Source organism: Pleurodeles waltl, chromosome 10, assembly GCF_031143425.1.
Source record: "Pleurodeles waltl isolate 20211129_DDA chromosome 10, aPleWal1.hap1.20221129, whole genome shotgun sequence".
In the NCBI taxonomy this organism is placed as follows: domain Eukaryota; kingdom Metazoa; phylum Chordata; class Amphibia; order Caudata; family Salamandridae; genus Pleurodeles; species Pleurodeles waltl.
Genome location: NC_090449.1, coordinates 58,239,312 through 58,265,390, shown reverse-complemented (window position 1 = coordinate 58,265,390; position 26,079 = coordinate 58,239,312). Strand labels below are relative to the sequence as shown.

Here is a 26,079-nt window from a genome sequence, read left to right as displayed (position 1 = left end):
ACTTTGAACTCTGCACCTGACCGGCCCTGAGCTGCTGGTGTGGTGACTTTGGGGTTGCTCTGAACCCCCAGCGGTGGGCTACCTTGGACCCCAATCTTAAACCCCTAGGTGGTTTTACCTCTCCCAGGAACTGTGAAAATTGCACTAAGTGTCCACTTTTAAAACAGCTATTTGTGTTTTATGTGAAAAGTATATATGCTACTGTAATTATTCAAAGTTCCTAAAGTACTTACCTGCAATACCTTTCAAATGAGATATTACATGTAGAATTTGAACCTGTGGTTCTTAAAATAAACTAAGAAAATATATTTTTCTATAACAAAACCTATTGGCTGGATTTGTCTCTGAGTGTGTGTTCCTCATTTATTGCCTGTGTGTATGTACAACAAATGCTTAACACTACTCCTTGGATAAGCCTACTGCTCGACCACACTACCACAAAATAGAGCATTAGTATTATCTCTTTTTGCCACTATCTTACCTCTAAGGGGAACCCTTGGACTCTGTGCATACTATTCCTTACTTTGAAATAGTGCATACAGAGCCAACTTCCTACACCTGGCCAAACTGTTCTCACTCCTAAAATATAGTGCCTGGACACAGTGTGGGCAATATACACAATAAGCAACTAATGTAATTCACCTACATGTCAACATGGAGCAAATCCTCCATAAATGGTGAGAGCCATGAATCTGAGAATAAATGTCCCTTACAGAGGTGCCATGAGAGAACTGTAAAGAAAACAAAGATACATAAATAAGGTGGCAATTGACAAGTCTGCCCAATCATATGACCAGAATTGGAATGAAAACCATATGTAATTGATACACCATATAAGTGAACAAAATCACCAGGACTGCTAGTATCTATCATACCCAGCAACAAAGGTGCCCAGTTACAGCATGGGAACCACAAAAAATCTATAAAGGAAATGAAACACAGAAAAATGACCCCCCAATACAATAATTGGGAGTGGAAGCACTAACGAGAATAGATGGTGGCCATATTAGGAATAGTGGCTTAGAAGGAAAGATTGCAATAAAGCAGAAAATACCGTTAGGATAATGGTGCATTTATAATTCTAAAAGATAATAAGAGGACCGTTCACCATAGAGTAAGGAGCACAGAAAAATCTGAGATGTCTTCACTATAGTAATCAGTACATAAAACAGTGCTTGCAAGCCACACCAGGCAGACCATGGGAAAACAATTGGAGGCATGCAGATGGACCGCCATGCCCTGTATCATAAGAAGCAATACTAAGCCATAGATTTCATGAACAAACACCCTATGGTGTACGAAACTCAGAATCAGAGCAACACAAATAAGAGAAGAAGTAAAACACACAAGATGCTGGAAGCACACTGCTGGAGTTCAGGCTTTTGTCATCCAGTCCTCAACTTGGTTAAGTCCACTGTGAAGGCTGTCCGTTCTAATGATCCCCTTCAACTCTTCTTTATTCAGAATTGCAGTGATGTCTCCGCAGTGTTCAGGTACTTTTGACCACTTCGATCACCTGCCACCTTAGGTAATTTACAATATTGTTGAAGTGTCCGAAGTATTCAGCTAAGGGCACATTGGCAACTTTACAATGGAGACGACTCCTGTGCTGGCAAATATGTATTCTCACTTTGTGTGATTTGGCCTTTATAGACAAGTCTGTGAGGGCAAGTGATTGCATAGATAACATTGGCAGTTTTGCAGTTATCAAAATTAATTAATACCATTTTTACATTCTTGTATACAAATTCTTTGGGCTCTATGGTAAACTCAAACACTGCAATTTCTGCTTTTTCTGCGGCTATTCAGGGGAGTTAGTCCCCCCATGCCAAACAATCTTGTTGTCACTTCCAGGAGGTAAACTTGCTTGCATCAAATGGTCTTTAATACTCTTACTCTTTCGAAAGGCAAAAATGGGCCCTTCTAAAGCTAATTTGCCTGCACTTAAGACATGTGAATGGCATAGAATCATTTTTTTTCTTTTATTGGAAAACGGTGTAGATGTGGTAACGCATATCAGTCTCCTTGTAGTTTCTTTGTCCTTAGGGGTTAGAAGCGCCTCCCTGTGGCATTGCCATGCTCCTTGTGAGTGTTAGATAAAGCAAATCTATTATAAATTCAATGGGTACTTGATGAGGACATGTCTTTGTCTCTAGAATATGCAGAATAGCCTCAATCCTGTCAGCTTGTGGGATATCAGTATAAAATGATTCTATGTCCATAGTACATAAAAGATGGTCAGTATTATCAAAAGCCATATCTTCAATTTGATTTTTCAGGTCCATACTATCTTTTATATAGCATGTAGTAGCCAGTACAAAGTCTTTAATAAAGAAATCCTTGTACTGACCAATAGGTTAGAATATTGAGCCACACCCAGAAATTATAGGTCTACCTGGTGGCGATGTTTGATTTTGTGTATCTTAGGTAGTGTGTAGATTACTGGTGTCCTCGGGTTCTTTATGTTCAAAAAGTAATATTCATTCTTGCTAATGAAACCAGCCTCCAGGCCCTTACCAGTTAAAGTACTAATTATGTTCTGGATGTCTTTGGTGGGATCCTTACTAAGCCTTACATGGTTCTCAGTGTTAAAGTTCTGTTGCGCAATCTCGTTCTTGTATTGGTCCGTATTTTGTATCGGAGCCCACCCCCCTTTGTCGGTTGGTCTGATAACCAATGAAGTATTAAACTTAAGGTTATTGAGAGAGCCTGTTTCTCAGACAAGGGCATATTATATGGGATGAACAATCTCTGATGCTAAAGAGTAGTAATTATCCTAAGCATTTGCACCTCTGTTACTTGTCACAAACATTAGTTTTTCTCAACAATGCTCTATTTGAAGGGGGGAACTTTGGAAGGTGCGTAAACATGAGGCCTCATCTCCATTCTTCTGCTTGACTATAAGGTTTCCCATTTCATTTCCTTACAGACACTGTACTGAAGGAAGCAAGACGCTTGTTCTCAGTACCAGCAGATGAAGAGACACGGCTTTGGGTGAAGAACTCCGATGGCTCCTGCGAGAGGCTGAGGAACATTTATATGACTGTTTTGGATGCCTGTCTGAGCACGGGGCAGGTAGCAACTAATCCCATGCAGTGTGTGTGTGTGTGTGTCCGTCCGTCTCTCCCTCCCCTTGAGGCACGAGTCAATAATTAAAATGGGCTTGTCTCCGTGATAAACTTCTCCCAGCCTTTCTCTCCTCCCTTTTTGCCCTAGTCTTGCAGGGCAGGCACTGACTGCACTTTTTCACTTCTAGAATTGATTTCACTCACATTTAGCAGAATCCCATAGTGAATGTATTCTTTTACATGAACTTCCTTCTTCGTCCCCAAGTAGGTTGTTTAGTAAGAGGCCCTCATTAGACTTACCAGTCCAGTCAAGTGTTCATTACAGTATTTGACTTGCTCTCCTTTCACACCATAGACTAACCATGGAAATACAGTTCACTCGAATATTATCATTATTATTTTTGTTTTTTTAAGGTCATGACCTGCCTGCTTGTGACACAGCACCAGTCTGCGTATATAGATTGATTCCAGTTGTCTGTGTTAATTGGTCAGACCTCTTTAAGCCAGGAGTGTGCTCATTCACATGTGTGTGTGTATAACACTTCCTTTGTGAGTTTTACGTTCTTATTTCTTTCAGACAGTCATCATGGAGACCCGGCACAAAGATGGTACCTGGCCCAGCTCCCGGCCCCATGGCATGTAAGCATGAAGAACCCAATGTCACCAAGCCCCTAAACGTTTATGCTGGCACAGTGAGGCTATGGGCAGATCTCAAGTTAGTTGTCAGGAGATAGCACAGCAGAATGCTCTGGTAGGAGGAATGTCAGAAGACCGAAAAGGGTCTAGATTCTGCATTGCTTTTTCTGACATTGCTCTGTTGTCTCAAACGTTATGGCTCAAAGAAGATTTTTTTAAATGTAATTTGAGAGTTTGATGCCACTGAAAGGCAGCATAGAAATTTGGGCAGATTCATTTTTCAACCTCTGTACCCTGCCAGGCTGCACAGGTGGAATAGTGAGAAGGAGCTTTCTGGGGAGTGTCAGTTTAAAGCAGCAGGCGTACATAGCTTGTAATTAAACAAAATCTACTTCTGACATACCTCAGTCTTCATGCATGCAAATTCTTTTTTATTCTTCAGTATTTTGGTATTGCTTTCCTGAGGTTTTTCAGTGCTCTTGTACATTAAGAGAACTGGTTGTAAATTTCCTGTCAAGTTCGCTAATATAAAAATGGCTCTTTATGAAGCATTTGGAAAATTATTGCACTTAATTTAAGTACACGCATCAACAGGCTTGTAAGTGTCTTCCCTAAAGGTATACCTGGTGGCAATTATGACTTAGAGAAATAATAGTTGAAGTATTTTCTCTGTGTCTGTCCACTTGTGGAATACAGTAGCAACTTTCCTTGTGGCATTAACCTCCACTTCTAGATTGAATAAGATTCAGGCATTTGGTTCTCAAGAAATAGCCTTTGTAGTTTTTTTTCTGCAAAAATAAGGCATTACTGTGGAAACATATGTTAATTTTCTAAAGAGGAGAGTAACCTTTTAGTATCCTCTAATCAATGCATTGCAAGATGGAAAGTGTCTTCTATAACCCTTGGTTACCAAAAAGCTGTCAATTTACTATGCAGACAGAAGTAATGTAAATCTGATTCTATATCTTTGTGTGGAAATTGTTAATGAGCTGTGCAAAGTGACCACAATTTTTAAAATGTAGACTCCAGTGCACCAGACTGAATCATCTAGTTTAAGCAATTTTTGTTTAGTTTATCTCTGCTATAAACAATATTTATTATTTATTAATTATGCTGATGCTTCTCTAGGTGGGGGTGAGCTTGTGATTCTATTCAATGTTTGTCTTGCCGTGATGAGCAAGGAACAGTGAGCTACTTGCAATCCTAATTTGCAATAGTGAGAAACTTTACTATTGCATGTGGAGTTACTGCCAAGATCCTGGAAAAGGAGAGTTCAGTATACCATGGCGCACTCACAGCAGAAAACATTACTGAGAGGCCTTGAGTTGTTGAGCGACAAGGAAAACCTGAAGAAACGGAGGTTGCATAGGGAGAGGGCTCAGACATCAAGGAGGTGCCAAAATAGAGAAGTTTTTCAAAAGACAGTGAGGCAAAGAGCCAGGTTAAACACCACTGTGGTGCAGTGGGGCTGAGCCCAAGGCGTTAGGACTTGAAGTCCTTCAAAACTACCCTAACACCAACGGTGATCGAGAGCTAACACAAACAACCCTGCTAGTCGAAGTTAGAAGACCTTGTTGGCTGTAAAAAGTCAGAACTGGTCTCAATTCAAAAATAGATTGGGAGTGTGGAAAGGGGCATAAAATAGCCTTGAGAAAAGCAGGCCTCGATGCCGAAGAGAAAGCTCACTACATAGAGATGAAAAAGTAGAAGCAGTCAAGAAGTTGAAGGATTAGCTGAACAACTCTTTTAGGGGGATTTTGCATCACACTAGTAGATCTGAGGGAGAAGGGGGAAGGAGCAGAAGGCGAGCCCACACAGCTGCAGCTCCAACAACACCCGAGTCCCAAGAAGACGAGCAAGGAAGTGAGTGCAGAAAGGGACCCTGAGGAAGGTCATGTTGAACATGAGTTCTTTCGTCAGCTGGAGTAAGCAAAAGAGGGAAAAGAAAGAGAGAGACTCTCCTAAAGCAGAGTTGGACATGTACCCCTCCAGACCTTCAGCTTGATGACATCACTGTGTACAACACCCTGGTCAGAAGGGCAGCAGACACCTCTTTGGTGCAGTTAAAGGAGGAAGAGGAGGAGTCATGTTGTCTCCTACAAACCATTCTGTCATCCCAAAGGAACCAGTTTATTCCAATGTTTGCAGCATCCTGGACCCGGATTTAAGAGGCCCCTAGAGAGCATGCCCCTGTTATGGCTGCGTAGAAAAGTGCCCCTTTTTGACATGGGCACCCCTTTCATTTTACATGGTATTTTATGCAATTTTGACTGAAAGTGCACTGGATTCCCGCTAACCAGGCCCCCAGTTCCATACCTGTTTCCCTAAAACTGTACAGTTGTCCCCCATTTGGCAATATTCTCCTACCCCCTCCAACCCCCCCCCCCCCCCTGTAAGTCCCTAGTAAACGGTACCCCTGGTACCTAGGGTATTGGCACTAAAGAGGGTCCCCCAGGGCTGCAGCTTGTATTGTACCACCCTCAGGGACCCCTTACTTAACACATGTTTACCGCCATTGCAAGCTGCGTGTATAGGTGCAGCTAAAAGTAAAAACATTACATGGCACACAGCTTGTGCCATGTCCGTTAACAATGCATGTTATATATGCAAGTCACCCCTACAACAAGCCTTACAGCCCGAGGCAGGGTGTATTATATTACATCTGAGTACATATCTGCCTGAGCAGATATGCCCCTGCTGTGTTTTTGTCGATTCTTGGAAATGAGTGTATGGGGAAGCCATTTTAAGTATGTGCTTGAACGCTGGTCAATATGAGTTTCCCATCTTATGATGGCTTATCAAACGTCTCATATTAATAAACCCTTGCTGATGCAAGTGATGGATTTACTAATACATGCTGCACCCAGAGGTGCCCCCTGAAAACCTTCCTATTACCAGTGTGTGGACTGTCTAATTTTAGCCAGCCTGCCGCCACCAGAGTCAAATCTGACCCCCAAGGATGAGAGCCTTTTCTCTCAGGCAGTCGGAGACAAAGCCTGCTCTGGGAGAGGTGCTTGCACACCCCTCCCAACAGGATGACCCATGAATCTGCATTCCAAGGCAAGTGTCTTCAAAGAAACCCACCGCTCTTGGTATGCAGATCTGGCTTCACTCAATGGAGAGTTGCAGAACCCTACCCCTTCTCTGCCCCAGGACCCACTTTGCACTGGGACAGGCAGAAAAATTAGTATGCAGGGAGGTGTCCACCTCATGCCAACCCCCAAGGTGCGCTGCCAGATTTGGACACAACTTTTTAGAATCTGCTTTCTTGGTGTTGGCAGATTCAAGAACTCTGGGCAGAGTTATGACCATTTCACACAAGAAGTTATCATATAGGGGGTGTAATGATCCGAAGGGTAAGTAACCAAGTGGCTACTACCCTGTACTCCCCGAAAGACCCCTGAAGCAGTGTTCACCGGAGCCCACAAGACCTACAAGTCCGATTCCTGCTGACCTTAGAAGAAGGATACTGAAGAGCAGCGAAAGCAAAGGAACTCCAGTGGAGCTGCTTCCCTGCATCTTGCAGGCACTCGAAGACAAACTTCGGCCCGCATAAAAACGGACACCTGAAAGCACCACTGCACTTGTGCTGCACAGCCCGAGTTGAAGTGGGCCAAGAGTGCCAGTGTGGTTTCTCAGCCCTTCAGAGACAGAGCCCACCTTGGGCTTGCCCACTGTGGGCCCCCCCCGACGTCAGCTACAGCCTCTTCTCTACAGGAGCACTCGCGGTTGAGATGGCCTGCGTGCAAACATGATGCCTCAAGACACCTCTGCACTCGCCACTCGTGGAGGAGAGGAACCGAGGTGTCCCCACTTCCCCGGACATTCAAAGATTGGAACCCACTGGTTGGTTTCCCCTGACTGGATCCCCGGTCCTAATCTGCAGCATCTTTTCGACCAGCCCGATGCCACACTACACCTCTGCACCCAGCCACTCCAGTACTGCCCAGGGGAAACCTGTTGGTGTTGTCCTGACTCTTTCCCAATTCTCACCTTAAATCCAGGAGATCTGTCTTGTAAGTAGCTGTACTGTACCAGTTTTGCCGTCTTTGTTTTTCCTCCATAGGATAACATTGCAGCTTCCAGAAGTTGCACTGTTGACTTTTCAGAACCGTAAAGATTTTTCTTGCAAAACATACTTACCTGAACGAACTGCCTCTGTTGCTAAAATATATATGATGATACCTGTTATTTTTGTAAATTGGCGTTCCTCTCTGAGTCGTGGGTCTTGTTTATAGACTGTGTGTATTTGCAGATGTCTTGCAGTCCACTCTGATAAGCCTAAGGCTGTTCGACCACACTACCCCCTAAAGAGTGTAGGAAAGTAGCATCTTTCTGACAGTTACCCCCACTTTTTGCCTGGTCAGTGTGTTGAGACTGTAGTACCATGGGATCCTGCTAATCAGGACCCGAGTGTATGTGATCTCTCCTCTAAATTTGGTTGCAGGTAAACTTTTTACACCCACAATTGGCATACTTGTGCACCCATGTAAGTCCCTAGTATATCATACTTGGATACCCAGGGCATTGGTGCCCCCGGGGTCTCCCTTGGGCTGCAGCATCTATTATGCCACCCATGAGAGCCCATGCAAACTGTGTCTGCAGGCCTTCCATTGCAGCCTGCGTGAAATGGTGCCTGCAACTTTCACTTCAGATATAAGGCTTTCCTTATATCGTGGTCACTGCACTGTAAGTCACCCCTCTGGTAGGCCCTTCAGCCCAAAGCCAGGGTGCATGTCCTTAAGTGTGACGGTACCCCTGCTTGAGGGAGGGTACCCCTACAAACCCCAGACTCCCTTCCCTGAGCTTTGTAAGTGGGGGGGGGAAGCCATCTTAAGGTTTGTAGTGGACACTGGTCAAAACTATAGGTCCAACTGCATAATGGCTTCTCTGAACCTAGGTATGTTTGGAAACCAACATCTTGAAATCATGCAACTACGCCGATTCCAGTGCTAGTTGCATGATCCCATGTAGTATGTGGATTCCTTAGAGGATATCCCATTTCTGCCTGTGCAGCCTTATGGGGTCTGGCTGCCAGACCACGCTGCTGCCAACCCCAGGCACTGTTCTGCCCTTCTGCTTATCACCCTAAATCAAGTAGGGGGAGGCAAAACAAATAATTTCCTGCAAGGGAAAGGTGTGACTACATCTCCTTTGGAAATAGGTGTCTCTAGTCTGGGGTGTGATGGCCTCTGAGCGCCACCAGACTGCTTTGAAGGGCACATTTGGTGCCCTCTTTGCATAATGCGGTTTGCCCCTGGTCAGGAACCCCCAGTTCCCGCTCTGGCTCGAAACCACACAAAGGACACTAATCCTTATTACATCAAAATGAGCCAGACAGACATGGGTCTCAGATCTGGTGGAAATGGCACAAGACACAGGGATGAGACTGTCAGCTATACAGGGTGTATTAACAGTGCCGGGAGCCAGATTTATCACCCAGAGCCAGCAACTCCTAGCCTAATAGCACAGTGTGTTAGAATCTACAGTTCTGAGACCAAGGGCTTCCACAGGTAGCCATGGAACTCCTTAGAGAAGCTAGTAGGCCTTCTACAAGAAAATGTTGCACCTCAAATTGGAGCAGGTTTCTACACTGGCACCCCCAGCAGAGAAGCCTGAAGACACCAACTGACTTGGCCCCAGGCCTACAGGTCTGTCTCCAGCTTCTGAAGCCCTGCAACCAAAAGACGATGCATCATGCAGGACCAGCGACCTCTTAAAAGCCTTAAGAGGACTGCCTGCACCCAAGAAGACCAAGAACTCCTGTGGACAGCGTCCCTGTCCAGAGAGGAACACCAACAAAAGACTCGAGAACCGCCCTGGATCTGCGAGTCCAGCTCACTCTGCACCTGACGCCCACAGCCCATGTCCAGGTGGCCCAACCGACTACAGCTGTTCCTCAGGCGTTTCTGACAGTGTCCACCCTGAGTTGACCCCTCCTGTCTAACATGACTCCTACAGCCTAAATCCGGGGGACCACCCCTGACCGCAAGAGAACCGTATGAAGATACCAGACGCCCAAAGGTAACACTGCACCTGCAGCCCCCTGACCTTGGGGAATCCGAGCACCACCCAGCGACGTCCAGCAGCTGGCCCTCCTCCTTGTACAGCCTTGGATATTCCAGAACTGACCCCCTGGACTTAGCCTTTAGTATCTTTTGTGACCTGCAGGGTTCTCCTCATTGGAAGCATTGGTGACAACCACCTGCCCCCCGTGCTCCTCTAAACCCCCCAGGTCTGCCCTCCGAAGACACGGGTACTTGCCCGCAGGCAGGCCTGATTCCGAGTGCCCCAGTCTCTATAGGAACCCATTTTAAATCAACCTCAACTTTGACCTCTGCATCCGTCTGGCCCCGTGTTGCTGGTGATGGGAGTTTGGGGTTAGCATCTGTTAAGCCTCTGGGGAACTCCTGAACTCTGTGCATACTATATCTCATTTTGATATAGTATATACAGAGCCAACTTCCTACTGTGGCCTATCAAAAAACTCAATAGGCAAACGTTTCTTCAACATGCCAGTGATGAAGAGTTTCCTAGAAGTGGTAAAAAGGGTTGCTCCATCCTATCAAGGTCAGTACACACACCACTGTGGAACATAAAATCTAGTAAGAACTCAGCTCATGAATTCTCCTTTCGAATCAGTGCTGCTTTTCCTTACATCTTTGCGGATCGTTGGTGAGATGCAAGGACTTGCAACACAAGGTCCTTACTTGCAGATGCATAAGTATCGAGCAACAAGGACAGTCCCACATTTTCAGACAAATCTTTCACCTGTTCATGTCAACCTAGCTATACAGCTACCAGCCTATTTCTAAAACCCAAGATCACAAGCAGGAAGATCCCTTCACTTGCTGGATATCAGATGGACTATCATGTATTAATTACGTGAAGCAAACCAAATCAGGAAGGTAAAGCAATTTTTCTCTTTAGCATCAGCAGGCAAGGGTTCACCAGTTGAAAAGGGGACCATTGCAAGACTGATAGTCTAAACAATCCAGAAATGTTGCAAGACGGCAGTAGCAGAGCTTGGGACTCAAACCAAGAGCACATCTGACAAGGAAGATCGGGGCAACACTTGGATTCCATAGGAAATGTTTCCATAGATTACATCTCTATGGCAACCACATGGTCTTCCATATAAACATTCACAAAATATGTGGATATCGTAGCTAGCAATAAGTCACAGATGAGACAAAGGGTGTAAAAAAGGCCTATGTGGAACCACAAACTCATTTCAGCACAGTCTCTCAAGAGGGATGAACTGCATAGTCATTAGCATCCAGAAAAGATTCAAGCTGTGAAATGAAATGGGTACTTATCTGTGTGAGTGGTTTTGCAGCCTGAAGAATTTTCTGTATAAACATGTGACCTTCCCACTCCCCAAAAAATAGTTTATTTTTTTAAGACCAGAAGTGTAAAGAAGATATAGAATGAAATAGGAAGTCACAAAAAGAATGAGTCACCAAGAGGGAAAAAAGAATCTGAAGCTGGCAGCTACACAGAAGGGCTTCGGGCAGGTGTCTCACATCACATGTGGATGGACAGTACTCCAAATTATTGCCACTGCCCAAAGAAAAGAGGGGGTCGTACAAGAAACCATTCTGGATCCAAGACTAGATGCTGCAATGATCCATAGCTAGTGAATCCCAAAAAATCTTCAAGCTGTAAAACAGCTTCTACAAGTAGGTAACCATTGAGTGCCTTGAGACCGGTGGTGAAAATCTGTGCTGCAAGGCCCGGTTTCCAAGTTGATGTAATGGCTATAATTCTGTCTCTCTGTTAACCCCTCAGGATACGCCTGTTGTATCTCCCCCATGGAATAAAACATTTACTGAATATTTTTGCGCTTCTCAATATCGAGTTATTAGACATAAGGCACGATGGTCTTTGTGAGAGCATGCCATTGGAACAGTCAAGTTTTCCTTTTTGTGATAAAAGGCAGTAAACAGTTTGTCATTTTGATCTCTGAAATTTTGTTTTGACAGATTGTTGTCAAACAAGAAGGGTCTGAATCTCTGGAAGCCCTTTGTACAGGAATAGCCTCTGGTGTGCAGGTTATCTATGCCTCTTTCTAGACTAAAGGGAGATGTGAGATAAAGTAATTGCTGGTGCTTGTGAAAAGCCCTTCCAGGGCTACAGCTAGTCATGAGGTTTAAAATGGTTATTATTATGGCATGTAAGTAGCAATTTTATTAAGTCATTCTTTAAACAAAAAAATAAGTCTATGGTGGATAATGTTTGTAACGTGATTGTAGATACACGTGCTCTGCATACTCCTGCCATCTAGTGATGGGCCATGACATTTGCAACGTGCTTTACTTCAAAGAAGTCTTTTGAGTCACGAGGTGCAGTGACTCCTTCCAGGGTTGGTGATGCGCATAAGTGTCAGCTCCATTGCTATATTTTTTTTCTGCCGTCCGTTTTGGACATTGAGCTTCAGGTCAACTCCTCTTGGGGCTCATCGTTTGACTTCTTTGCTCTATTTGCTCTTGTAGGCACAAAAAATAGTTGCATGTTTTTTCTGGGTCTTCGTGTTCACTGGCCTTCGCCAACTGGGACTGTATAGACCTCTTCCATTGGGGGGAGGGGGTACCCGCCCCCCACAGGGCTTTGTGCCCTCATCTGCTCAATGAAAATGCAAGGGCAGTCATGGAAAGGACTCCCTATCAATATTGCCCCCAATGTCACTCCAAGTACCCTTGGACCACCTCCAGTTCTGTAACCTGTTCCCTTCTCTGAACATTAGACCACGTGTCAGGCCTGCCTTTCCTTCTCTTCCTAGAAAACTTTGCGATACCGGTGTGACCGGAGGTTTACTTGACGGGGAATGCCATGACAAGAAGGAGACAACACCCCCAACATTTTTGGGTACTGAGGTGTCATGGAAGAACTGAGACTGGTCTGTCCAGAGCACTCCACATCCAGTTTAGTCCTGAGGCCAGCTTGTAATCCAAGTCGGAGGTTCAACAAGACTCAGAGGCCCAGCATTGCCGAAAACTATGTGAGTACACACCGCACAGCTGCAGACCGACACCACCCACATGCCGAGCACCGCCCTATTGGGCGTCAAGCCCAGAGACTCCTAAGCAGGCCTCCCATTTGGGCCTTGGACTGCACCGAAAAAAGACCTCCGAGCTAATACCACACCCTCCTCTGGCACTGAAGGACCAAAAAAAAAGTCATGGTCGTCCTTGAAGATTAAAACCCCATTGACTCCACAATTGGTGCTAAAACCCTGCACTGAAGCCTCAATCAACATCAAGGGCAATTTCTGCAGTGAGGACTCAAGAGTCCTTCGACGTAGGGTCACTTGCCACCGAAGCCTCCATCAATTGCGACTGAACAGCTAATCCTTCCGCGTTTGCTGGTGGAACTCAATGCATGTCAAAAGTGACTTTTTATCCACCTACAGACTGTGAGAATCTCTACAAATCGGTCACCCAAGGCACAAGTCACTCCGCCACAGAGGAGGAAGCTGACATTTTAGGAGCAGATTGCCTTGGAGCCCCCGACACACAAGCACAGAAAGCACTTGGACAGGGGCACTAGTCCACTACATACATGCCCTCCTGTTCTACCTCCCCTCCTACACCTCCCTTGTTTCCCAGGTGCCACCTCCGCCACCTTCCCCAGATGGTCCACGACACTCCTACGGGGCTAGGAGAAATGGAAACAGAACCGCTCTTAAAACCAGTAGACCCCTGTGAGGCCCTTTATGAACCTGAACCCATAGATAACCTGTGAGATTGCTACAATGTTATTCCCAGTGGTAGACACGTATCCATAACTGTAGCAAACCAAACCTTTCCCGCTTGATGACACTACCTCATATCATGAATTTATACTAGGGGCTGCTACTTGTCATAAAGTAGACATGCACATCATCCAGGAAGATGATGACTTCCTAGTTGAAACAATATCCAAAACACAATGCACCCTTCAGTTTCTCTCAGTGCTCAACGGTGTGCTCAAGACCGGGCCTGAACCATTTAGAGAACCTGTTAAGGCTAGAGTCATCATGCCCTGTGTCAATGAGAAGTTTAAGCCTTGTCCAGCTGTTTCCCCTATATTCATGGCCTTGTCTCTCTGTGCTCCCTTGTAGTCCACACAGAAACGCACAAATGTTTAGGGAACTGGAGATGCCCCGCCTCCTTACAAGCCAGTAAAGAGGCTGGCTGCGCATTCAGCCACCCATTGAGTAATTATGAACATTGTTGACTTTCTCTCCTGCTACAACACAGCACATTGGAACGATATGGAGGGACTCATCTAACCTCTCCCAGACCAAGCTGGTCACATAGGGCAAGATATTCTTCAACAGTACCATCTGCTGCACCCTCAACACTGCTGATATTGCAGTTAGGGAAGTCAATTTGAGCATCCTCATTAGACGCAGCACTTGGCTTCTTGTCTGACTTTAAGCCAGAAGTGCAACAGCATCTTCGTAACCTGTTTTGATGGAGACCATCTATTTGGGCCACAGGTGGATCAAATGCTGGAGAAGCTTATAATAAATATACACAGACAAGGCAATGGGTGCTTTACAGACATCCTCTCCCTGAGGGGCCTTTTGTAGGCCCTAATACAGAGGTGGCAGTAAGGTCTCTTTCCCAGACTCACCCACTTCTTACCAACTGCAGTGGCAGACAACTCTCCATTACTGTCTAGAGCTCCCTGCATCCCCACCTAACATCCCAGCCTGCAAACACAATCTCTGTAGAATATCAGCACCTCCTTCAAGAAGAGATGGGATGCTTATTCTCAAGGGGACAATAGAACCTGTGCTGCCACAACAGTGTAGTGTATTCCCTATACTTAATGTTACGATAACCCAAAAAAGATATGATCCTAAAGCCTATGGCCTATCTCAGGCTCTTAAAAGAGTACATCATGTCAGATTATTTTCATATCTTCATACTGCAAGATGTCATCCCACTGCTGCACCAAGGAGTCTTCATGACCACTCTCTATCTGAGAACCTATACTTCCACATACCCATCCGTCCTACTCACCACCGCTACCTGCGGCTCGTGGCCATCGTTATCAGTTCTAGGTGCTGCCCTTCGGGTCACCACGGCGCCCATGGTATCATCAAATCTCTCACTGTGGTAGATACTCATCTCAGAAGGCAGATGCTGCACCAATTGGGCTTCCACATCAATTACATAGAGCTATTGGCAATTGAACTAACACTCAAAGCCTTTTTCTCTCAGTTTCAAAATTCCTTGCAAAGACAGACAAAATGGCAGCCATGTATTACTTTACAAAGCAGATAACTTCCTAGTGGAGAACCTACCAGGAATGGACAACGACTTTGCAGACCTGCTCAGTAGGGTGGGGCAACAAGTCCCAAGAGTGGGAACTCTACCTGCAAGTCCTGCTACCATACTTCTGTTGTTAGGTGTTTCCCAACATCGACCTTTTTGCCACTGTCCAAAACACAAAATGACAAAGCTTTACCTTTAGGTTTACACACGTACAATCAGTTGGCAATTCTTTATGGATGAATTGGTCAGGGATGTTTGCCTACACTTTTCTGCGCCTCACGCCTTCCGTATGTGGTTCGGAAGCTTGTGCAAACATGCCTAACTCTCCTCCTGGCGGCTCCCACATAGACCAGACAACCCTTCTAGAGCAGTCAGCGCTTCCCTGCGGAGCCTTCCCAACACAACGGATCTTCTCTCACAGAACCATGGTGCGATCAGACATCTGAACTACAGGCAACTCAATCTAGCGACCTGGCTTCTGAGGTCCCAGATTTGTATTATCTTAATCTACCCCCAAAATGTATGTCTATGCATAAAGAGGAATGTAGACCCTTTACACAATCCTGTTATGGGGTTAAGTGGAAAAGGTGTGTCCACTATTGCCTTTAAAAGTACATAGACTCACTAAAACACGTCTCCAGGAATCAGGCTTAGATTACACTTCCATGCGCATGTCATCTAGCTGCAATTGCAGCTTACTTTCAAAACAAATAGCACTCTTGGTTAATTAGACTAATTGTCATTAGGGCTTTCATGGAAGGGCTGAAATGAGCCATCCTGCCCAGAGCACCTCCCTCTCCTGTCTGGATCCTCAATATTGTCCTTAACAGGCTAATGGACCCTCCTTCTGAACTCATGCTTGTAGGAAAGTGTTTTTTTTAAATATTCACCCTCACTTTGTCACTGGTACTGAGGTTTTTCAGCGAAGGTGCACTGGGTTCCTGCTAAACACGTCACCAGTACCTTTTCCCTAAAACAAGGTACATGGTCTGTGTACAAAGTCCCTAGTAAATGGTACCCTGGTACCTAGGGCCTAGGTACTAGAGTGGGTCCCTAAGGGATGTATTGTGCCACCCTAGGGGACCCCTCCTAAAAGTTGCACACAGCCTGCCTTCAAAGACTGAGTGTCAAAGTGCAAGCCATGAGTGAAAACACCACATGGTGCACTAATTGTATGCCATGCCCAAGTCACTGCATCTAATATCTGTAAGTCACCCCTACAGCAGACCATGGTGTCCTAGGGCAGGATGTATTATATTAGATATGAGGATATAGCTGCATGAGCAGGTATGCCCCTGTGATGTATGGTTCAATTATTTAGACATTGCAAGTGAACAGGGAAGCCATCTTAAGATACATACTGGCGCTAGTCAACACAAGTTACCAAGCTACATAATGGCTTCAGTGAAACCTGTGGTATTTGGTACCAAACACCTCATCTTAATAAATCCAGACTGATGCCAGTCTTTGATTTATTATGACATGCACCCAGAGTGCACCTTATAGGTACCCCCTAAAATCTACTAGTTCTCTAGTGTGCTGTCTGACTGGTATCGACCAGCCTTCAACCGCAGGTATGTTTCTGATGCCCTGGAGGTGAGAGCCCGCACTTTTAAGCCCAGAAACAATGCCTGCTCTAGAGCAACATGTTATCACCTCCTTCAGCAGGATGGCTAGTGAATCTGCATACCAAGTCTATGGACTTCAAAGTCCCTGCTGCCTTTGATATCAGCTCCCGGCTTTCCCCCATACTTGGGAGACGCAAACCTCCTCTCCTGCCATTTGGCACCAGGTCAGGTGGGAAATTAGCTATGCAGTAGCGTGTTGCACTACCAGGCTAGCCAAACTCCTAAGTTGGGCTGCTGGATGTGCTCCACGAAGGAAGGGTTGCACCATATTTTTTGTGGATTTAGGAATACTGGGACTAGGTTATGCCCACTCTCCACAGGAGGTGGTCATATAGGGGGTTGGATACTACCCTCCACTCCCCTAAACACCCCTGAATTGTATATTTAGTTCCCCCCCCCCCGACACCAGAAGAACAGATTTGACTGACAAAAGAAAAACCAAGAAGAGCCAAAGAACCGAGAACTCTGCATTGCTGATGGACTTTGGCGAGAAACACTACCTGCTTACCTGCTCCTATCCCAACAATCTTGGCAACCTGACTCCTCTTGCAGCTGGTCATCCCCCAAAAGCCTTGGAAGACCTCTAGCACTTCATTAAGCTGTCAGCATCTCCCTTGAAGTAGAGGAGCCACTTCCCTGCTGGTACCAGCCACAACGTCCGGTTCACCGATCTGCTGACCACCAGGTTCACTAACGTAGCAGTTGCCCTGGAGGTCACTATGCTCCAGGAGGACCGACCCACCTGCCCACCAAGAGAGAAGACACCAAGAGAGAAGCCCAAAGTAGGGTGCAGGACCCTACTTGGGGCTGTCCTGCACCAGTACCTGGGGTACCTGACTCTTTGCAGCAACCAACGCTTGTCTGAGTCCAATCTGGACTCCACCTCAGAACCCAGAGACCAGCTGTCGAGGGACGTCAGCATTGCAGAGGCCATCACTGACTGTGGACCAGGTGCCCTGTTATTGTCCCCTTTTTGCAGGTCCAACCGAGAACTGTAGGCGTCTTGACACTGGACCACCCGACAACTGGAACTCACTGCACCTGAGCTCCATAGTCCATGACAACCGACTGTGTTCCTTTGCTCCCAGGACCACCACCACGCCGACCAAGCCCCCCGTTGGAAGCTCCCAAACCTGTCCCCAAGTTCCCCTCTTCAGCCTGTTTCCAAGTGCCCCCCCAGAGCCCACACCAACTGTGCAGTGCGCAAGACAACTGATGTATCCTCTGCTTCCAGATGACCAAGGGCAGGTAAACCTAAGCTGCTGGTGTTCTTGTGACCTTACTCCTCCAGCACCCCATCACCTAGAGAGGACCCCTGAGAATTGACTGCAAGGACCCTTATGCAGTAAAAGTACTTTACCAAGGAAGTCCTTTACTACATAAAATTTCATTTGAGTGAACTTGTTACTTAGAAAAATTGATATACTGCAACAGTGCTTGCCTCTTTTGAAATTTTTCTGGTGTTGAAACATTCTATAAAAATAACTGTTTTTCTAAGCCGTGTTCTCAAATTTCTTCTTGTGTGTCACATTTATTGACTCTGTGTTCAACAAATGCTTAGCCCTACCCTCCGGTAAATCTATACTGCTCACCCACACTACCATAAGAGGGCATTTGGGATTATTATTTTAACCCCTGTTAACCAATAAGGGTTGCCTGGACTGTCTGCATATTGTCCCCTTACTTTTGGTACACTACATAGATAGCCAGCTTCCTATAATGCCCACTACATTTCCTGCCCTGAAAGGCTACCTTCCTCATTGCTATCACATATTTAGGTTGTGTTGGTGAGCTCCAGTATCTCACCCTGGAGTATCCCCTCCTCCACGTTCATGTGACAGGATTATTTTTAAGACCAAGTCTTTTTGTAAGGGACAGCAACTCTTTGTTGCTTTCACCAAATCGCATAAAAGACATGCTCTGTTCAAGGTGAGTGTGGCTAGGTGAATAGTCAGATGTATCCAAACTAGCTACATTAAGGGTAAAAGCAAGTTGCCCACTCCATGCAGACCACAGTCCACTCGCAAAAAGTGTGCCTCTATTGCTTTCCTTGGCAACATTATCATAGCTGACACATGTAAGGTAGCTACATGGTCCACTACACCCGTTCACCAGACCTGTTAATAAGCAAAGGTTGGCCAACCTGTTCTTTAAATTCTTTTTCAGTCCTCTTCATCATACTCTGGCTAGCCATTGCATAGGTGGTGGTCCTGCTTTACAATCTGTGCAGAGAATGTTTATCTACAACCACGTTCTACAAACTGAATGTTGCTTAATTGTAGGCATCTTTCGGTGATGTGCAGCGCTGTCGACTCACATGCGCCTGCCCACCTCCCTGGAAGTCTTTGGCTGCTGCAAAGGTATTGTGTCTCTCTCCCTTTTGCAAGGTCATCAAACCTTTCTTTCGGAATCTCCATCCTCTCCCACTGTATGGAAAACGGTGTAATAACGGAGCCTATGCCCTTGCGTATTACCAACCATAGGAGGCTTTATTATACCTTGTGACCCGAAAGACTTAGTTCAATGAAAATGTTAAATGTCCAAGACTAGGAGGTAGGAGTAAACAGTATGTGAATTACAGCAATGCACACCACAAACCGATGTCTACAGTGTAAGTAACATATTCCTTTTGCTTTCCCTTGTTAGTTATTTAAAGCAGGAATGGCATTTTCATCTTCTTTCTGGTCAAATATATATTGTTTTAATTGACTTTCAAAGTAAGAACATAACAAGCCGTGCAGAGGTCTTGAGTACAAGTTCTGTACAACTCGTTAGAACCTTGCAATAGTTTTTAACCATGAGCATCTTCAAACATGACAGAATAAAATAGAAGTACGATACATAATAGGGAATACAACAGAACGCTGTACGAGCCTCTAAGCAAGTCCCTTGTAAGGAGACTGTTCATTACCACACTTGGCTGTCATGTCACCTGTTCATAGCAGTGCACATCATGCAAACGTTGCACCTCCTCTTCCGAGCCAGAATCCAAGTCTGATTCCCGTCATCATTAAGTTTGACAAGGAGCCACCTCCAAGTCATCACATCTGTAGCCCTGTTGTCAGTACGAGAAAGGTACAGATGTTGCTCTTCATCCAATCTCACACTCAAGCAGATCCCTAAGCCAGGAGGATGTCTGCAGTGGTTTGGTCCCCAAACACCTGATGGCCACCCGCTGTTTAGCCAGAAGGAGTGAAAGCTGTGAGAGTCTATATGGGAATCTTCTGTCCCTTAGACCTCCTCACCATACCCAGCAGGCAGGCCATGGGGCAAGTGGGAATCTCTATGCCGATGGCAACCTCGATTTTAGGCTCTACTTCCTCCCAGAACCCCTGGACTTAATCACAAGCAAGATGTAGGAAGGAGGCACCCACCACCCTACACTGCATACATCTTGCTGCCCTAGAAGGATCGATCTTATGGAGTTAAGAAGGGGTCACGTATGTGTGGCTCAGGTAGTTAGTGTAGTAATTTAAACCTGTTAGAGGACATGTCCTCACCAGTTTGCAGGCACTCAACTAATCCGCTTCTGCAGTGGATTCTCCCAGGCTCGCTGAGCCTTGTAGGGAGATTGAAAAATTTCCGCCTTAAGGGCTTTTTAAAAGAGGTTAATTAGCCCCCCCCCCCCCCCCCCCACACACACACACACACAATTGAAGTAATCTGCCCAATACCTGTGTTGGCTGCTGGGCCGGTGCTCAAAACAGCACGAGTTCCCAGAGTCTTACTTCCATGTCGAAGGGAGGTTTGCACACTACCCTCTTGACCACTGCTTCCCATATTGCAGCAGTGTGCGTACCAGGTACGGGACAGGATGCTCCAGTCGACCTTGTTGCATCATTATATGTGCAAATCTGCTGTCCCCAAGCATATCCTGAAACCATAGTGCGGCATACTGAAGATGAGCCGCAAAATAGTATAATTCCATGTCCAGGAGTGGCAGACCTGTATCCTCCAGGTCCCTCTTAAGGACTGGCAGGGCACCCTGCTGTTTCTTCCGGACCAGACCCACAAAACCCATAAACTATTCAGTTAGTGGAAGATTTGGGCCCAAGCGGGAATAGCAAATTCTGCACTAAGTAGAGACAGCGTGGAAATAAAACCATTTTGGCTACTGCCGCCCTACCCATCACCAACAGGGACAATTTATTCCACAACCCAGTCGACCCAACGAGACCCAAGTCTGGAAGTTGTTCGGGGGGCATCCCCACAAGTATCCCAAGGGGAAATTACAGCGTCTTCCGGATTTTAACCTTTAGACTGACAATCTCACTGAAGTTGTTCAGTAGCCTCATCGGGATTTGCACTACCCTTCCGGGGTAGTAAATATTTAATAATGTGTCTTCCTTGTATACCCTAATTACATGGTTTGAACCACCCACCTCAATGCCCCAGAGATCCAGTTCTTTGAGAAGCTGTAACCCAAAAGGTTCAATGGCAAATGCGAATAAAGGCAGCAAAAGAGGGCAGCCCTGCCTGGTGCCCCTCCCCATCAACCAAGCCTCCAAGAGTTCTTCCCCAACCTTGATACGCACTACTGGGTCTGTGTACAGCAGCTTCACCCGGTTGTTTGGGACGGGACAGAACCCCAGCCCCTGCAACGCATCATCAGATAGTCCCATTCCACAGCAGGAAATGCCTTTTACAGGTCTGTGGATTCAAGGGTATGGATATTGAATGCTGTATTACAAGCCAGCATGAACCCACATTAGTCTTTGTGCACCAGTCTCCGAATGCCAACCCCAGTCTAGTTACCAACAATTTACAAAGGACTTTAATATCTGAATTAATTATGGTGAGTGGCCTATAAGAGGAGTGGTCCACCCCCTGGTTTTAGTATGAGGCAAACTATTCCCATTGCACATGGAGGGCAGGGGGATCCACTTCTTCTGCGCCTCAAGTAGCTTTTCCTGAACCTCTGAGGAATAGGTCTGAAGGAATTGATCAGGGAAGCCGTCCCCGCTGTAGGCCTTAGCTTTAATAAGGTCATGAGGGCCACTCCTAACTCCTCCAGGGTGAGCGCCCTGTCTAACTCATGCACACAATTGAGTGACATGGGTGGTAAGCCCACCCCTGCAAAAAAAAACTCCAACACTGCCGGGCAAACAACCCCTCCAGCTTGATACACCGTTTGGAATTGTGCACCGAGGGAACGCAGAATGTCCTGCTGACTCATCTCCAGACTACCACCTGAGACGTGAAGATGCAAAATAGGGAGGGGCCTCCAAACTGTGCCTAAGGATTCAAGCCAGAAGCCTACTGAACTCATAGCCCTCTCTGCAATACTTGGCGGTACTCTGGACAGATGTACTTTCAAGACTTATCCTGGAGCCCTTCAGTGGCATGCTTAGCACTCATCACCTCGCCTTGCGACTCCACCGAGCCTGCCTCAGATCTATGAAGATCCGCCAAGCTTTGTGCCCACTCCTTGACACCTGCCTCCAGCTGTCTCTGAATACCACAGGTGGTTCCTGTGCCCACCCCTTTCGTGACCACCTCGAGGGCCTCCCACTTAGTAGTTCCAAAGGAGGAACTCCCCTAATTAGTCCCCAAATGATCAGTGAGTGTGGTTGCTAGTGAGTCACTAGACACCGCATCGTCAGGAGCTCAGAAGGCATGCGCCAACTCCAAGCCAGGCAAAGGGGAGTGGGGAGGAAATCACTGCTGCACCGCATGCAGAGCAGAATCATCTCAGGTGAGTACCCACGCTCAATCCTGCAGGGTCCACCCCAGCTACCAAAAGTGGCCCAGACAGCTATAAGCGTTATGCGTCATAGTGACAGGTGTATTCCTGTTCCCCTTGGTGGAGTACTCGCCACCCATCCAGGAAACCTTTTTTTTTTTTTTTTTTTTTTTTTTAAATCTTTTTATTAATCATTCAGTACACATGACAGCACATTTTGTTATCGATAATTTTGCAAACTGTTTACACACATATATAAGCTTGTACAGCGCGATAGCGCAGTGAAGTGTAAAGAAAAACAGATAAAAAAAACAAATAAACAGTGCAACTTGAAACTGAGCGACATTTAATAAGTCACAGCTAAACAATACCAATATCGCGACTGGTGCTGGCTACGCCGATTAGAGGGTTGGGCAGAGAAAGGATGATACAACTACTGTGTGTAGGGAACAATGGGGACATAATTGAGGTATGAGTTGTGGGGTAGAGAGGGGCGTGGAGACATACGAATAATGAGCTAGGCTAGACGTGGATTACAGGAAAACATATTCGAAGGTGAGGCACCATGAGATGTTACGTTATTGCATTGTGGAAAATTAATAAATCAATAATACACATACCGTTGTTAATTTAGGGGGGGGTATGTGTCGTCTCTAGCTTCCATGGCTACCACAAAAGTGTCCCAGACTTCGGGTCCGTCTTGTAGAAGGCCTCTTTGTTGTAGTAAGCGTAGTGTCTGTGCTTCGGCTTGTGAGCGACTATGTAAGTTGCGAAGCCAAGCAGAATGGGATGGAACGTGTGGGGCCTTCCAATGCGTAGCTATTTGGCGTTTAAAGACGACGAATGCTAAGTCAATGAATCTGTGTGTGTGTTTATCGCTTTTGGTACGGTGCCGTATGCCAAGTAAACAAGAGTCTGGTGTGGGCAGCAGAGCATGGGATGTAATATCTGCTGTGACGTCCGTGACACGGTGCCAAGCCGAGTGTATGGAGTGACCGCTCCAGACCATGTGGTAAAAGTCTGCCGCCGGAGTGGCGCATCTGGGGCATGTCGGGTTTGTGCTCGGGTATAGTCTTTGAATGCGGGCCGGGGATAGCTATGAATGGTGGATATAGTTGAATTGGGTATAACGCAGTCTGGGATTGCAGGATATTGACTTAATCATTGTGAGAGCTGCAATCCAGGTTTTTTGTGATAATGGTGAAGGGAGGACGGAGTCCCAGCGTGCTTTAGCGAGAGGCAAGGGGGAGGAGATTCCATCTAACAGTATTTTATATAGTTTAGTTATGATGCCTTTTGTGTTACCTATAGTAAGAATAGTGGTAAGTAATTGGGACTCGGGTGGTACGTTATTACCAAAGCCCCAAAGGCTACTAAGTAGCCGTTTAATGGCGCTATACGTCAAAAAGGCTCCAGTGTGCATAACCCCAGCGTCCACTAGTTCCGCAAAGGTGCGCACAGTGGAGCTAGAGTAGCAATCGCCTACATTCAGTGTGCTTATGTCACGTGTATCATGGTGTGATGAGAGTATTTGGGTGCCCGGCAATTGGAGTAGTGGTAGCAGAGGAGAGTAAGGTGGCGAAAGAGACTTGCTTTGAACGTATCTACGCCAGCAGAAACGAACTGCTTCTAACAACATGGGTTTTGGCGATAGGCTGTTAGAGCCGGATAAAAGTGCAGATAATATCGTTTGTGGGGCTATATATGCTTGCAGCATTATGCATTCGGGAGGAGGTGTTTCCCTGAGCCATGTGGTTAACCATAGCAGCTGGGCAGCCGCATAGTATAATTCAAAGTTAGGCATGCCCAGTCCTCCCGTTTCTAGCGGGTATTGTGTTATAGCTAACGCCACTCTACGCCTGTCTTTGCCCCAGAGCAGGTCAGTTAACAGGGAGTGCAATTTACGAAAGAACGAGCGTGGTAAACATAGTGGAAGGGCAGTGAAATAATATAAGAATCTGGGGAGGATAATCATTTTGGCTATTGCTACTCGACCCATGGGAGATAGGGTAAGTGAACTCCAGAACGACAATGAGTTGCGGGTAGTGCTAAGTGCCCTGTCGATATTGCCCTCTTTCAGATCGGCAATGGAGTGATAAATTTGTATCCCGAGGTATTTAAAGGTGGTGTGTGACCATGGCAGCTGATATTGCGGTAATACCGTGTGAAGGACGGTTGGTATGGGGGTAAGGGGGAAAATACTTGATTTGCACCAGTTGACACGTAGACCAGAGGTGAGGGCAAAGGAGTCAAGCATTAAGAACACCCCTGCTATAGAGGTGGAGTGGTTGCGCAGGTATATCAGGGCATCATCTGCATATAAGGATACAATGTGATGTGTTCTAGATTCGGAGATGCCCCAAATGTGTGCATAGCTAAACAGCTGAATTGCTAATGGTTCCATGGCTATAGCGAATAATAAAGGGGATAATGGGCAACCCTGTCTGGTGCCTCTGCCTATAGGGAATGCTTCTGAGATAGCAGGACCATTTTTAACTCGAGCTGTGGGTTTGGAGTAGAGCGTTTTTATCCAATTAATGAACCCAGGGCCGAATCCAAACGCTTTGAGTGTGCGTAGAAGATAGTCCCGGCTCAACGTATCGAACGCTTTTTCAATGTCTAGGGAGAGGGCTACCGCTTCTGATTCTGTGTTGTGTATTATGTGGATTAATCTTCTAATATTTAAAAAGGTGCTTCTCCCTGGAATAAAGCCATATTGATCAGGGTGTATTAAGCTTGATAAGTAAGGGAGTAGTCTGTTTGCCAGTATTTTCCCCAATAATTTGCAGTCTGTGTTGAGGAGAGAAAGCGGTCTGTATGATTTGACATCGAGAGGGTCTCGGCCAGCTTTTGGAAGGACAACTATTAGGGCTTCACGCATGGAATCCGGTAATTGCAATTTATTGCGCGCTTCCTTGAACACCTCTGAGTGGTTGTAGAAGGTGGGTAGCATGGGAGTTAAAATACTCTACCGGAAGGCCATCTGAGCCAGGGGTTTTGCTACGTGCCATTTGCGCCAGAGAAGAACGCAATTCTTCTATAGTAATAGGACCCTCTAATGCGGGTGCATTGTCGATGATATGTTGGTTTTGGGAGACTAGTGATAATATGTCAGCCAGTTGATGCTCCGGAGGAGGGGGAGGAGGCATATATAGGGTACGGTAGAATGTAGAAAAGGCATCGTTAATTCCTGCTTGGGTGTTGGTAATAACATTGGAGTTCAAGCGTATTGCGCCGATAGGTGATGATTGCAAAGGTTGGCGGGTCAGCCACGCTAGCAGTCTCCCTGACCTGTCCCCCTCAGCATGTTGTCGTTGCATGTAGTGTCTGTAGTCATGCTTACATAGTCTGGTGTCTGCTTCTTTATGGGCTGCTCTGAGTGAATTCAGTGCTGCTGTTGTGGATTCATTTCTAGAGACCTCAACCTCTATTTTACGGAGTTCAGCCTCAAGAACTTGTAGTTCTTTGAGTGTCCTTCTTACCCCTACTGTGGCCGCGAGGCAGTGTCCTCGTATTACCGCTTTATGGGCATCCCATTCTATGGCGCGAGATGATGTTGTATTTTTATTCAGTGAGAAGTAATCAGCCAGACACTTACACATTTCTGCGTGAAAGGGGGGGTCTAAGAGCCCTTCTGTCTGAAGTCGCCATGTTGGTATGCAAGTGTGGATGTGGCCCCCGGAGATTATTGTGCAGAGCGGGTTATGATCTGATATGGTGCGTGCTAGGTATTCTGTCGAGCACACTTTCTGGATTATGGTTGCGAATGCAAAAATCATGTCTATTCTGGTGTGTAA

General features: G+C 46.1%; 1 protein-coding gene across 1 annotated transcript in view; it reads left to right on the top strand.

Annotated features, from left to right (window-relative positions):
* The window catches only part of USP11 (ubiquitin specific peptidase 11), a 368,572-nt gene that overhangs the window by 85,211 nt on the left and 257,282 nt on the right, over nt 1-26,079 (top strand). The window contains exons 5-6 of the mRNA XM_069209659.1: nt 2,930-3,075; nt 3,646-3,707. Coding sequence (XP_069065760.1) covers nt 2,930-3,075; nt 3,646-3,707 — 208 coding nt within the window. The remainder of the gene's footprint in view (nt 1-2,929; nt 3,076-3,645; nt 3,708-26,079) is intronic.